At 53.6% G+C, this 14,608-nt stretch overlaps 1 protein-coding gene across 2 annotated transcripts in view; it reads right to left on the reverse strand.

The window, feature by feature from the left end:
• Positions 1 to 14,608, reverse strand: part of TBCD (tubulin folding cofactor D) — a 160,421-nt gene that overhangs the window by 48,271 nt on the left and 97,542 nt on the right. For both annotated transcript variants that reach the window (XM_045774877.2, XM_045774875.2), the window contains exons 15-17: positions 14,407 to 14,464; positions 6,691 to 6,720; positions 4,204 to 4,289 (exon numbers count right to left, since the gene is read on the reverse strand). In XM_045774877.2, coding sequence (XP_045630833.2) covers positions 4,204 to 4,289; positions 6,691 to 6,720; positions 14,407 to 14,464 — 174 coding nt within the window. The remainder of the gene's footprint in view (positions 1 to 4,203; positions 4,290 to 6,690; positions 6,721 to 14,406; positions 14,465 to 14,608) is intronic.

Raw genomic sequence — 14,608 nt, forward strand, 5'->3', positions numbered from 1 at the left:
ACAACCACAGAGTGAGAAATACCATGAGCAACAATGTTCCCTTCACATCACATATAACAGCAAAAGACGAGACAGAAGCCACAGGCCAGCAAATTACACTCTATGTCCACACAGGAGACACAGGACATGGAGAGATGTGCCGCAGGAGTGCTGCCCATCGGCACAGGGAGCGCACCCTCTGCCACGCAGGACAGTAAACCCCAGCCGTCTCCTGATCTCCCACAGCTGGACGGTCGTCCTCCGCTGACGAGCACGTAAGCCGTGACAACCTTGTGCACTGGGCGCCATCGCTCGGCGTGCCCAGAAGGAAGACAACATGCCCATCTGTGCGACACAAACTGACCCTCTCTAGAAGACGACCCAGGGAACTGAGGACGAGGACCCCCGGGATGGAACCAGGACACAAGAGCAGCCCTGAAAGACCCACGCCCTTGCGTTTCCTACTCCACAAACACACACTTGTACGTGTCGTTCCTCTAAAACCCTCCACTGCTTACACATACTGTCTGCACCGGCCATGCCATCCACACATCCCCGCCACAGACTGAGCCATCGGCCACATGCGTTACATGGTGGCTGAGAGACAAAGTGGATGGCACAGAGGGCTTAGAAAGGGGGAAACACACGGATGTTCCTGAATCCTGGGTAGGCACACATGTGCACATGCACGGGGTGAACACGGGTGCTGTGTGGACAGGCATGTGCTACAAGGTGCCAGACAGAGGAGGTGTTTGTTCTGGATGTGAAAGAAAGAAAAGCAGAGGCTTCTCCAGAGGTGAGTGAGACTGAGAGACCCTCTAACCCTGTGATGAAACAAATAAAGTCAGAAGGAAAAACAGAAAAACCAGGACAGTGCACAAGCTGTCAGAAAAGGAGCCAAGATGTGACCACAGGATCCCCATCACCAAAGGGCCCCGGGAACTGCCAGACCGGACTGCCCCAGGCAAGCATCCATGAACAGTGGCCTCACGGGAAGAAATGGACAGAGGCCAGCCACCTGAGTTCTAGTCGACCTCTGGCACCAACTGACAGCTGACCATGGGGAAGACACACGCCCGGAACCACCCCCCGGTGTACAGCACTCCCTGAGTGCTCAGGGTCTGCACGGAGACCAAGTGCAGAGCTAAAGAGGGTGTCAGCAGAGGGTAGCAGGCGAGGACCTGGCCAGTGTCGGGACAGTAAGAGCTGGGCCGCAGGGACAGCTGAGGGGATCGACAGCATGAGGAGTATTTGAAGGCTATTAGGGACACAGAAGTGACAGAACTAGGTCACCAAGCGGATGTGGGGAAGGAGACAGCAAGAGAAGCAAAACGGAGCTGACCGTGCGGGTGGCGTGCCATTCGCTGAGCTAGGAGGCAGGGAAGGAGACAGTTTGCTCCAAGGGCTCCTTAGTTCGAAGAACTTGTATGACAGGAATGTGCAAATTACTGGAAAGCAAAATACAACAAAATGTATTTCAAGAAGCATGCACAGGACTACAGATGTCAGAAATCTGCTAAGGAAACTTCCAGCAACAGGACACCCACAACAGAAAGTGCCAACGACCACTGGTTGTGTCCCAACAGGAACAGCCCTGTGTTCACATGTTGACGTCAAAGGGGCTCGAGTGACCACCAGCTGGTGAACGAGGGACAGGGCAGGGGAAAGCAGAACTCAGTAACACGGTGAAGCCAGGACACAAAAGCAAACGCACCTTGTGACTCCGTTCACACCAATTCCAAAGAAGGCAGACTCTGGGCACAGGAGGCGGCTCAGAGCTGCCAGGGCCCGGGATTGAGTGACTTTCTGGAGGGAAGCGCGCCCCTCGTTGACCGCAGTGGTGGCCACCCATCAGCCAAAACCCACATTTTAAATTGGTGAATCTTCCTATATGGAAATTATATGTAATAAAATAGGTGTACAGAAATAAACACGACTTTTCTAGAGGTTTAGTCTCAGGAATACACAGGATACTGAAAGGACAAATCACAGGCAAAAAGAAAACGTTTGCAGATTGTTTACCTGAAAAAGGACTTGTATCCAGACTATATAAAGAATTCTCAAATTCTCAGTAAGAAGAAAACTAACCCAATAAATAGGTAAAAGATTGATCAAAGAAGCTCCCGAGAGATGCTCAAAGCCGTAGGTCATTAGGAAAACACAGATGAAGGAGCTGCTCCTGGCCACAATTAGAAAGATGGGCCACAGCGAAGGGTGGCTGCCGGGGCCGTGTGAAACCGAGCCACTGCCTGGAAGTCTGTCTGGCGGTTTCTTAAAAAGTTAGGGTCCAGCTGTTCCATCCCTAGGCCCTCAACAAGCGAAAGCACCTGCCCACAGACAGGTGTGGACATGGGCGTTCACTGCTGCTTTATCTGTAGCTGCCCCAAACTGGAGACACCCAGGTGTGCCTCAACTGGGACAGACAAGCGTGGAACACTGGTCAGCAACCAAGGAATGAATGAATCATTAGCACACGACGAGTGAAAGAACCAGCACAAATACAGGGTGCACACCGTGTGATTCCATTCGCACCACTTAAGAAAGTGCAAACGAACTCAGGGAGCAGCAGACCGGAGCCACCCGGGGAGGGGGCCTGGGGGAACTCTGGTGGCAGCTCTTCCACCACCTGGGCGTGGCGACAGATCAGAACATACGTGTGAGACGGGCAGTGTCCTCGTGCTCTCAGAACTTTAACAGAGCTGTCGGAGTAAAAACAAAGCTGAGGCACCTGCTGGTACGCCCCACCTGACTGTCTTCACCTGCTGCTTTCAACTTGCTTCCATTCCTGTGTGTGCCAGAAACTCTGATCTCCAGAAGAATCAACTTGTCAGGGGTCCTGACCGACCTCCGCACTTCCAGTTGCCAAAACGCAGACCTCTCGAGCCGCGTCCCGTGACTCAGGATGATGCACAGCCCTCACTATGGCTCAGAAGCCCCCCACTACAGCGAGCTGGGCCCCACTGACACTGGACCATTCCTCCTGGGCTGTCCCCCTCAGCACGGTTCCCTCTCCTCCTCCCATCCCACCCCCACAGTAAACGTGCCACATTAAAACATATGTTCCAATGTTAACAAAGAAAACAGAACAAAAGCAGGAAAGAACTGATAAGGCACAGAAAGCTAGTAGATGTTCAGAAAAGATGGAAAGGGTGCTAAAAACACAGTGTGTTAGTCAGACTCTTTGAGAAAGGGGCCAAATGTTATGTTTTTAAAAAAAAATCTATGCGTGCTGGTCATGGAGAAGAGTAACTCCCGCACGTCCTGCACAGGTGGGGAGTCTCTCCTTAGGGTGCAGAACGGTTAACGCACGTCCACGGCGACGCGGCACGGATGATACAGCGGGCCCTTCCCGTGCTGGCGCCGCAGCGAGGAGCTAATAACGCAGCACGATGCCTCCCAGCACCCAAGTCGGGCAGGTGCACGTCTGACTCGGGTCCTGCAGCGCTGCTGGAGATATTACACATTCACCCCTGACCTGATTTCTCAAGTACCTCTTCTTTTTTTTTTTTTTTTTTTTAAGATTTTATTTATTCATTTGACAGAGAGAGAGACAGCCAGCGAGAGAGGGAACACAAGCAGGGGGAGTGGGAGAGGGAGAAGCAGGCTCCCAGCACAGGAGCCTGATGTGGGGCTCGATCCCAGAACGCCGGGATCACGCCCTGAGCCGAAGGCAGATGCTTAACGACTGAGCCACCCAGGCGCCCCTCAAATACCTCTTCTTATTCGCATCTCATAAACAACCCAGAGACCCCTTCAACTTGGGAAGCACTATTTTACTGGAAAGAAAAAACAAACGAACGATCCCTTCTAAGCCACCTTTGTGGGTCTGCGGCAGCCGGAGGAAGCGTGGGGCGCGAAGGCGGCACAGAGGCAGCACCCACACAACAGGGAGGGCTGGGAGGAGGGGACGCCCAGAGACAGCACTTATTCTGGTTATCACGCTTGAAACTGTTAGCGCCCTTTAAAAAGCAAGCAGATCCCACACCCCTCCCCAGGCCACCCAGACCCGCCGTTGTCCCTTTGGATTAATTTGCATTTTCTAGAGTCTATGTAAACAGAATCCCACACTAGGCACCTGGTCCAATCACCGGGAAACACAAATTTCGGTCATGTAAATTATGTCTACTCTTAGTGACCTTTTCAGGGGAAAAGGAAAATTGTGGAGAATTTTCTGACATCTGCATCACAGGGAGTATCGTATTTTGTGACAAATTAACAACTTACCTTATAACCAGGAAACAGTTAGCTCTGTTGCCGACAGCAAAGTAGTCCGCTGCAGTCAAAATATCGATTCCGTGAGGGAAAGTGCCCTAGTCGCAGAGTCAAGAGGGAGAAGACAAATGGCACAGGTGAGGGGAGGCATTTGCAGAAGGTCAACGGCCACGTTCATACCCACTCACACCTACGACAGAGGCACGCGGACAACTCACTGGCTGTCCATCTCACGCTGGACACTGTGTTAGTAGGATACGAACCACTTAAAAATATTTCATTATTTTTTTCAAACAACTCAAACATTTTCAATTTTAAAATGTTACCTTCTTCACACCCACACCATAAAAACAAACAAAACCCGGTCTCAACAGTACAGGCACACCTGATCCCATGCACATCCCAGATACCGCATGTGTTGTACACAGAAGGTCTGTGGCCATCCTGTGAGCCATTCTCCCAGCACCATTTGCACACTTCAAGTCTGTGTGTCACATTTGGGGAATTCTCACAAACATGCAAACATCACTAATCACCTCATCCCAAGTCAGGGAGTTTATACGCCCTCCCCAGAGTGTGTCCCTGTTTACTTTGGCAAGTTCACATCCTTCTTCTCCAACGTTCCCACCAAACCGTAGGACACTGCCGTGTGCAGGGCTGGGGGGCACCCTGGGCCCACACAGACTCCACTTCCTTCCAAGTCTGTGTCTCTTAAACAGCTGCAAGGCTCCCCCGCGCCCTGTGCCATGTGGACACTGGTTTCACGGGAAACATCAGTACAGGGGAGGTGGGGTGGATGAGGGGACACCCCCAGGAACACCAGCTCCGGCTGATCCCCTGAACCTAGACCATGGTTAAAGGCCTTTCCTCTCTCTGAAAGTCCACCCAACCCGAGTGTCCCCACAAAATGGGACACGGTGACAGCCAGGAACCAAAAGCACCCCTGGTCCAGACCACCTTGTGTCTGGAACAGGGCTCGGCCCAAAGCAGACTGGAAGCCGGGGTGGGGAGACACCTCTTTCTCCTGGACTCTGACTTCGGGGTGCCCAGAGCCCCTCAGTTCAGCTTCCAGCAGGTTCCTTCCCTGTCCAACCCCTTCCTTCGCCAGAGCAGCACTGCCTTCTGGAGCTCCCCACACTTGCGGCCCCGACACACTGAAGTTTTTCCCCTTCAGAGGTCAGCTGTCTTCTCCTAGGGAGCCGCTGTCTCCTAAGTTTCCAGGGCCCCAGGTGGACGTGGACTAAGGGACATCCACGGACACTGGCCCCAACCACCTCCGAGCCAGGGAAGAAGGGGAGAGACCCCGAGGGGCAGAGGTGCTAGAGGAGAATGAAGCACAAAGCAGCATGTGCCCTGCAGCCAGCTGTGGGAGCAGGACTCGATGGCCCTCCTGGGCCGATTCTGGGAGAACGTCCCACCAAGAACCAAAGGTCGCCTCCCCTGTGGAAGCAGAAGGGTCAGCCCTCATCCTGGCCTCTGGCAGCCCGGGAGAACGGCAACTAAACCGGGAGACCATGGACCCAGCGTGCAGAATCCAGGCCCCCGGGTCTGCAACGAGGGCCCTCATGGACACAGGGGGCACTTTCCCCACATAGGGGGCATTTTCCCCCCCAAACACCCCAACACCAAGTCAAAATGTTTGTGTTTTACCTGAGGCTTCCCTCCCTGAGACCTGCCTCTCCCACTGCTGAGTGAGACTTCTACATGAGGCTCCCCTTAGGCCCTGCAGCCTGACTTCTGACCCCCAAGTCCCAGATGCCCATCACTGTCTCCTCTTGTCCCCCAGCACCATCTGCTGATGCCCTCACCCACAATACACTCTTCAGCCCAGATCTTCCTCCTGGGGCGCTCACCAGAGCTCAGCTCAGTGTTCCCCCAACATGACCTGCCTCAGTGTTCCCCCAACATGATATGATTCTTCCCCAGGCTGGCCACATGTCCCAGTGTGGCCACCGGCACACGCAGTGTGAATGACTCGGTGATAAGAGCCACACCACCCAGCCAAGGCTGACCAGTCATGAGAGGTTCAGGACTAGGGGGCACAATGGGGTTGGTGGGTACAGAGAGAGGCCACAGGGTCAATGGCTTCCAGAAGCTGGCTCCTACCACACGTAGGATGGGCAGTGATCACATCTCTGTCCCTGAGAAGCCGGGCTCCTCCACCCACATCCCTCCCTCACCCACAGGCAGCTGCTAAAATCGGGTGGCAATGCGTAAGGCACTGACCTCTGACGTGTGTGTATGTGTGAAATACTTACACATTCGGGTTTCCCATAAAACACAATACTAACTGTTTAAAATTTGTGTCGACTCTCCCCTGGATAACATCATGAGTGGGTCTGTGACCACACATCACTGAGTTAAATATTAGCTTATTCTAGGTAAATTCTTTACCCTCATCTAACAATGCGAGGAGATAACAAGTTTGTAGCTTTCGGTATTTCTACTGCTAAAACTACAGGAAGTTTTAGGAATGAAGACTTCAAGAAGTAGCCATACCTGTCTTCCCACATTCTCCTGGAAAGCAGCCTAAGGAGAAGAAGAACAAACAGAGCAGGTGAGTTAGGTCTGCGCTTTGCTAAACACCAGGAGAGAAATTCAAAACCAACGCTGTGCCGCACAAATGACCCATGGCTTTATTTTTTTAAATAAAAGTCCTCATTGTTGGCAGATCAGAGCCTCCAGGGTAGTTGTCATTCTGTCTCTAGGTCCTGGTGCTTTTTTAAACCACAATTCAGTTTATAAAATCAGACACATCCTGAAACGTGTCCTTCGGATGTGGATGCCAAGCTTCTCACTGACGCCTAATTCAAGGCCCTAGATAGAGGCCTGAGAACAGAGTCAAATCAGTTAAATCAAATCCAACGCGAGACCCTCTTCCTGGGAACTCTGTGACAGCAGCTTCCAATGATGAACATAATGGCCCACCTCCTCCCGTTGCCTTCCCCAGGGGCTGTCATGGACAAGCCCTGAGCCTCCAACACAGGACCAGAGCTCAAAATATTTACTTAAACAGAATGAAGTGTCTTTAGGTGCTTTCTTTAAAATGCCTGCTCCCCGTCCCCGCTGGCCCCCGTCCCCGCTGGCCCCCTTCCCCACTGGCCCGTCCCCACTGGCCTGTCCCCACTGGCCCCCTTCCCCGCTGGCCCCCTTCCCCGCTGGCCCTTCCCCGCTGGCCCTTCCCCGCTGGCCCTTCCCCGCTGGCCCCCTTCCCCGCTGGCCCCCTTCCCCGCTGGCCCTTCCCCGCTGGCCCGTCCCCGCTGGCCCCCGTCCCCGCTGGCCCCCTTCCCCGCTGGCCCTTCCCCGCTGGCCCCCTTCCCCGCTGGCCCCCTTCCCCGCTGGCCCGTCCCCGCCGGCCCGTCCCCGCTGGCCCTTCCCCGCTGGCCCCCTTCCCCGCTGGCCCTTCCCTGCTGGCCCCCATCCCCGCTGGCCCTTCCCCACTGGCCCCACATCCTGCACCCCCACCTGCTCTGCAGAGGGGTGACGGGCAGGCCATCTGCACAGTGACAACAGCAGGGCCTGTGCACACGGGCAGTGCCTCCTTTCCCATCTACTACCCAGCTGGTGCCCCCAACTCCACTCTGCCCAAAGCAGCAGGGCTCAGAGTTCCCCAACAGAGCAGGACATCGAGCACAGCAGCACAGGCCACCACCTCACAGCCATGTGGTCAGCGTGCGACAGGTCTGAAGTCAGGGCAGCCTGGGAGGGCTCCCTGCCCATGGACGCAGCCCCTTCCCGTGGAGAGGAGCCTGTGGGGGCAGTTCACTGCGTACCTACAGGGCGTGAGAGGGAGCATACGCAGGTGTGCAGAAAGGAACTTGAGAAACCAAAGCACAGAGACTCGAGTCTGCCCCTTGCCAGCATCTCAAGCAGGTCCCACAGAAAACCAGAACCAGGGTGGTCTCCAGGCACAAGCAGACGGGCATTTCTCCCATGGCCCTCCCACAGCTTTCAAACTGGAAGGAGGGAGACTCAATTTTCACTACATACCATTTTGAACCTTTTGCTATAAATTCATTAAAGAAAATAAGAAACCAACCAAAAGGCAATGGAAATATGACAGAATGTCAATTTACATAACAACAAAATTTAGGAACCCATTTACCACTCTGATGACATCAAAAAGGTAAAAAGTAATACAAGATTTATGTGGAAAAACGAAGCCCTGGAACAGGTAAAGCAGTCCTGAAGAAGAGAGGGAAGGAATGGCTGTCCTCAGCATGGCGGCTGACTGCACGTGGACAGAGGACAGACACGGAGAGGGGTGGAACAGAATGGAAAAACAGAGAACGCCTTTACGACCGAGGGCCAGGCCAGAATTCTGAGAATGGACACTGAAAACACAATCCACATAAGAAAAACTGAAAAACTGGTCACGTCAAACTTTAAAACTCCTGCTCTGCGAAACGCCTTGTCAGGAGGCCAGAAGCCACAGCCTGGGAGCAGGCCCGGGAGCCATACGCCGATGAGGGAGCACCTCGCATCTGGAGCGTAACAAGCTCCACACTCGAGCACACACAGCGGCCAACGAGCAGGCAGAAGGCTCGAACAGACGCTTTACCAAAGGGGAGGCTCGGGAGCAACAACAATGGAGAGGTGCTCACCATCAAAGGGAGGCAACTTAAAAGCACAACGAGGGATCACTACACGCCTGATAGGACCATGTAACAAACACAGAATGCTGGCGAAGCTGCAGGAAGACGGGATCCCGGACAGACTGCCGGTGGGAAGGTGAAACGGCACAGCGCCTCGGAACGCTGGGCTAAACAGGCAACCACCATCAGCTTGCCACGGTCCTGCTGCATTCATCCAGAAAGAGAAGTCACAGTCCCACAAACACCCGCACACGAATGTTCACAGCAGCTTAATTCTTAAAACAGCACAAAACCAGACACAACCCAGAGCTCCCACAACATGCCAACGGTTCGAGGGACTGCGGCTCTGCCACCACCAGGAGCTGACCAGCAAGGGGCAGGACGGACCTGCGAGGAACACAGCGGTCCTAAGAGTCCCACGCTGCACGACTCCATCCATGCAACAGCAACACAGAAAGTCAGAAAGTAGCAACACAGAGGGTTAGACACCAAACATCTTTTAGCTAAATGTGGCCTTTAAGGAGACTTAGTGTAACTGCGGATGAAGCACGGCTCGCAGGCTCCGTCTCCCTCCTCACCCTGACCCTCGCATGAGGAAGCACGGGGCCACCCATCTGCACCACTCCTTCCTTCCCAGCTCGGGACAAGTCTTCTCAAAATGTCGACACATTTGCAGGCCAGGTGGGTACCTTCCAACGTGGAGAGTAATGAACACTAAACAGCTACATAACTAAGTGTTCACGAATGTGTTTACCCTAATCAACCAGTCAGGCCTCCGTTCGCCACCCCACTCAGATCCTCACGAGGTTGCTGTGAAGACTGAACACAGCACTCATCAACGCCCCACAGTGCCTGGCAAACTCACATTTCTACCATCACCAGCACAGACCTGGAGGCACGTCGCGACACTGCAGGCAGGAACTGGTGACACAGGAACCGCAGGACGCAGAGGAAGGTCCAAAGGGACACAGCAGCTCAAACCCTCTCTGTGCCCACGCCCTCTGCGTGGCCCTGTGGTCCCTGGGTGAGCAGGGTAACCTCGTCCTCGGGCGAGCGCATGGGCCCAGGGCCTCCTAACCTCAGCAGGGAATGACCCACCACAGAGAGCATGAAACATGGGCACAAGCAGGAGCCAGAAAGGGCAAAACATGCCTTTATCTGTGGAGGCAGCGCCGGGGAAGGGAATTCATTCCGAGTTACCACCTACTCAGTCCTCAGCTTTTCAAGTGAGCTTTAAACAAATGCCTCTCTTACCCTCACTTCTAATCTTACAGCTGCTAGGTAAGCAGCTGTATATAGATGATGTCCTATGCAAAGAATCTCCTGCTAATTTTGAAGGATTTTAATTCCAACTTGAAAAACAAACAAAATGATTTCTGGTTTTTTTCACCCTTTCCTCAGGGTTTATAAACGTATCAGTGCTTTGATCTCACTGCTGCTTCCCATTAAAATGTTTGACTTTACAGTAAACAAAAGAAATGTACTACTTCTTAAGTCCAGACTTAACAAAAAATGATCATGGTGTTTGAAAGTGTCTTACGATTATGGCCAGCAGGTAAATGTCAGGGCAGCGATGCGAAGGCCTCTCAAGGAATCATGGGGCTTCCTACTGACACTCCAGACAACAGAAACAAAACTGCATGAACACAGAAGAGACTGACTTTGCTGGCAAACTCTCTCTTGAGACAAAATTTTGAAGGGCCCAAGGCCCAGCACCTCTTATGTCAGACCTATTTTGGGTACAGAGAGCAGGCAGTCAGGCAGGCACTGTCCAGGGTCACAGGAGACTCTCCAACCGAGCTCCCGCACACAAGGGAGGCCCACGCTCCGCCGGCATCATCCCAAGCAAAGGAAGCAGGTGCCATGCTGGTCCCCGGGTCCACAGTCACCCACTCAGGAAACATGCATCTGTGGAGCACCTACCACGTGTCAACAGCAGTGCCAACCATCCTCATGGTGACATGGGACGGAGCACAGCATGAGAAGTGGCAGAGGGAGTGCTGCCCCCCACCCCCCCGTGTCCTGTCGCTGCATCTGACAGCTTAGATGGACAGAGAAGTTCCTTCACTAGAAAGAACAGACAAGCTAAACAAACTGAATTAATAACAAAATACTTCCAAAGAAACAAGAAACTAAAAACAGAACAGGCCCAGATGGGTTCACTGATGATTTCCACCAAACATTTAAAGTAGAAACAAAGACAGGGCACCTGGGTGGCTCAGTGGGTTAAGCATCTGCCTTCGGCTTGGGTCATATCTCAGGGTCCTGGGATCAAGCCCCACATTGGGCACCCTGCTCAGCAGGGAGCCTGCTTCTCCCTCTCCCTCTGCCGCTCCCCCTGCTTGTGTGCTGTCAATCAAGTAAATAAATAAATAAAATAAAGTAGAAATAAAGTAATAGCAATCTTTTTTTTTTTTTTAATTTTATTTATTCATTTGAGAGAGCATGAGATAAGCAGCAGAGGGAGCAGCAGAGGGAGAGGGACAAGCAGACTCCCCGCTGAGCAGAGAGCCCGGCGCAGGGCTCGATTTCAGGATCCTGAGATCAGGACCTAAGCCAAAGGCAGACACTTAACCGACTGAGCCACCCAGGTGCTCCACGGCAAGCTTTTAAAACTACTTCTACAAAATACAAGAGGAAGAGCTTGTATTCCCAATTCCTTCCATGAGGCCAGATTACCCTAATTCCAAAGCCAGAGAAAAACATCACAACAAACGGAAACGACAGTCCAATATCCCTTACGAATACAGACTCAAAACTCTCAACAAAACTTTGGCAAACTGAATCCAGCAACATAAGAAAAAGGATGATACCAAGACAAATGGGACTTAACCTGGGAATGTAAGGTTGGTTTAATACCTGCAAAATCAATTAATAGGACACATCATATTAACAGAATACAGCACAGAACCACTTGACCATGTCAAAAGCAAACATCCATTCATGATTAAAACAAAAAACAAAACAAACAAAAAAAAAAAAACCCTCACAACAAACTAGCAGCACTTCCTCAACCTGCTAAAGCGTATTTACAAAACCCTGAGAGCAACCACCACACCCGACGGTGAAAGCTGGCCTGTCCCTGAGACTGACAGCAAGGCAGGGTGTCCCTTGTCCCCACCTCTGCTCAGCACGGTACCTGCAGCCCCTCTTACCAGCACACTTAGGCAAGAAAAAGAAAAGCCATCAAGACTGGAAAGCACCAGTAAGCTTCTCTTTTACTCACAGATGACAAGAGTCTGTATGCAGAGCCATAAGGAGCACATACACCCCAGACCTGAGCTCACACACACCAGTAAGAGGGAGGTGAAGGCCCTGCCATTTCCCACACCTTCCTCCCAACAGAGCCAGCCACGGGTGCAGACCCCACTGGCCATTCCCGCCTCGGAGCCGCCAGCCCCACAGGAACCCCAAGACAAGACCCGGAAACTGGGTCCACACCCCACGGCCCATGTGTGGTGCCAGGTGCCCTGGAAAGGATGCCCTTGAGAGCTGAAGCCCTGGCCTGGGAATGGCAGGACAGAAAAAGAGAGCTGTGGCCGAGTGCTGCCTGGCCTGGCTTCCTCCCTGTGGGAAAGAAACTGCTGGCATTTCTGCAGGAGCAGCAGGAACCAACTGCAATTGATCCAGCAGGGCCCACCCCTCAAGAACTATGCACGTGGGTACCTTACCTGTGTAGCCATGCCACTGCCTACTACCCATCCTTTCCCACCTAATCCAGGTACTTCCCTGGCCCCCAGCCACTCCAGCCTGCACTGTCCCAGCTTGAGTGTGACACTAACAATCCCAAAACGTGTTCCCAGAGCACATGGGAGCATGCCCAGCATGGCACTGATTCTCCCAAACCCCCCATCCCAGGGCAGGGCACCACGTGCCGAAGGCAGTCTGAGCGCACTTATGTGTCCTACCATCGAGTCCTACCTTTCACCTCCGACCCAGCCAGGCACAAGCCCAACTGCTGGCCTGCGCCCTCTCCCACCAGCCGGAATCTCCTCCACGGTATCTTTTTCCGTTAATTGTTAATAACCTTACTGAAGCGAATGTTCAAACCCTGAATGTGGATTTCGGCGAGCGGCTCTCAGTCTCTCCTAGCAGACACCTTCTTCTCCTCATCCGTCTCACAAACTCGCACAACCTCTCCCTGGACCAGCCCGTGGGGTACAGATGCCTCGTCCACCCTCTCTCTACCACCAGTCGCTAACAGCATGTGTCTGCTCCCCTCTGGACACCTAAAATCAGCTTCGGCCCCCCTGTCTGTGGGCAGAGCCCTCCGGATCAAGGCCCTCCCATGGTTACCTGCCCGTCTCCCTGGGGCTCGCCCATTTCTGAGCCAGGAAGGCCACCTCCCCATGATGCAGTGAGGCCCCCCAGGGCAAGGTGGGTAGCTCTCTCCACGTCCCAGCTGGGGGCCCTCAATCCAACCCCTCAGTCCAACCACCCACAGAACACATTTATGTCCCCTACACCCCCATTTCTGACAACACAGAGTGCTCACAGAAAACCCTCTCAGGCCCCAGTGCCTCTCAGGCTGGACCCTTCTCCTGCAGGTCTCCCATTAAAGTGAACCATAAGGAGACCAAACCTTGGCCATCACCAGGGTCCTCCTGGCTTCACCTCCCCCACCAGCCACAACCAGCTACACCCCCACATTTTTCTCAAAGCACAGCCTTTCTGTCCATGTCCATTCTTCACCTCTTAAATCTTGGGGAGCTGCTTGTCTGTACCTGAAACTAAGGCTCCTGTCTCCAGACGGTCTGTCGCCTCAGCTACCAGGCTCTGCTGCTGAAGGGACTCTTGGCTCTGGCTTCTGGTCCCTCAGCACCTACACCAGCCCATGTCTGAGCCTGATCTAAGTGACTGACCATCAGTAAGACAGCCCTGTGTGAAGCCCGGGCACAGCCATGACGTCACCAGCGAGCATCCCAGGGACAAGGCCTGGCAGCCATCATCTCTAACAGCATCCACAGGAACCCCCGAAGCAGAGCTTGGGGCCACAGCCCAGCTCTGTCGGAGGAGCAGTGGGATGTTCAAGCAGACTCCTGGTCAGTGTTGCCTGCTGAAAGTGCTTTGCACACAGAATGCACCCCAAACATGACCAGGCTCGGGGGGGGGGGGGGGGGGGGCAGGCACTGGTGTTCAAACACAGGAAGGCCCACTGGGACTGCCAGGCACGTCCAGTGAGGCTCCAGGCCCAGCGCGACTGCGTGAAGCTGAGCTGACCTCTGCTTGGCATCGACTCCTGAGGCTCAAAGCCACCTGCTCTGCCGTCACACTCAGGTCACACACCCGGAACCCACTTTCTTCTCCTTCCCCGGAGCACAGGCTACCTTGAGCTGAGTCTGGTCATCAGGCACTACGTCATCCACTCACAACGCTCGAGATGGCTGCATTTCTCGGTGTGCTGGAGGTGGGGCATTTAATCCTGACCCCGCTTCACAGGCTAAAGACCACTCCCTTCCCCCTGAAACTGGGAGGAAATGTGAGCTGGCACTCTGCTGAGTGGCTGCCTAGGCACTGTACATGGGCAGCGTCCACGAGTGCGTGGCCTGCTCAGCAGAGCAGGGCACGGTTCAGAGCCCATCCACACCGTCAGGAAAAGGAACAGAATAAGAGAACTCACAGAGGCCGCTCTCCTGCAGTTTATGTTTCGGTCAAACACTGTGGCAATCACCAGAGCGCTGTGAAAAAGAGGAAAAACGGTTAAAAGGAAATCTGTGAAGAACAGAGACCCTGCCGCATGACTTGGGAGCCTCTTCCATTTGCTCAGTGCATGCTGTGTGCGAGCTCCCAGCACCACAGGCGGCTGACCCTGGTCCACCAAG

The sequence above is a fragment of the Ursus americanus genome, chromosome 23, assembly GCF_024610735.1.
Source record: "Ursus americanus isolate L20-20 chromosome 23, mUrsAme1.1.p, whole genome shotgun sequence".
In the NCBI taxonomy this organism is placed as follows: Eukaryota; Metazoa; Chordata; class Mammalia; order Carnivora; family Ursidae; genus Ursus; species Ursus americanus.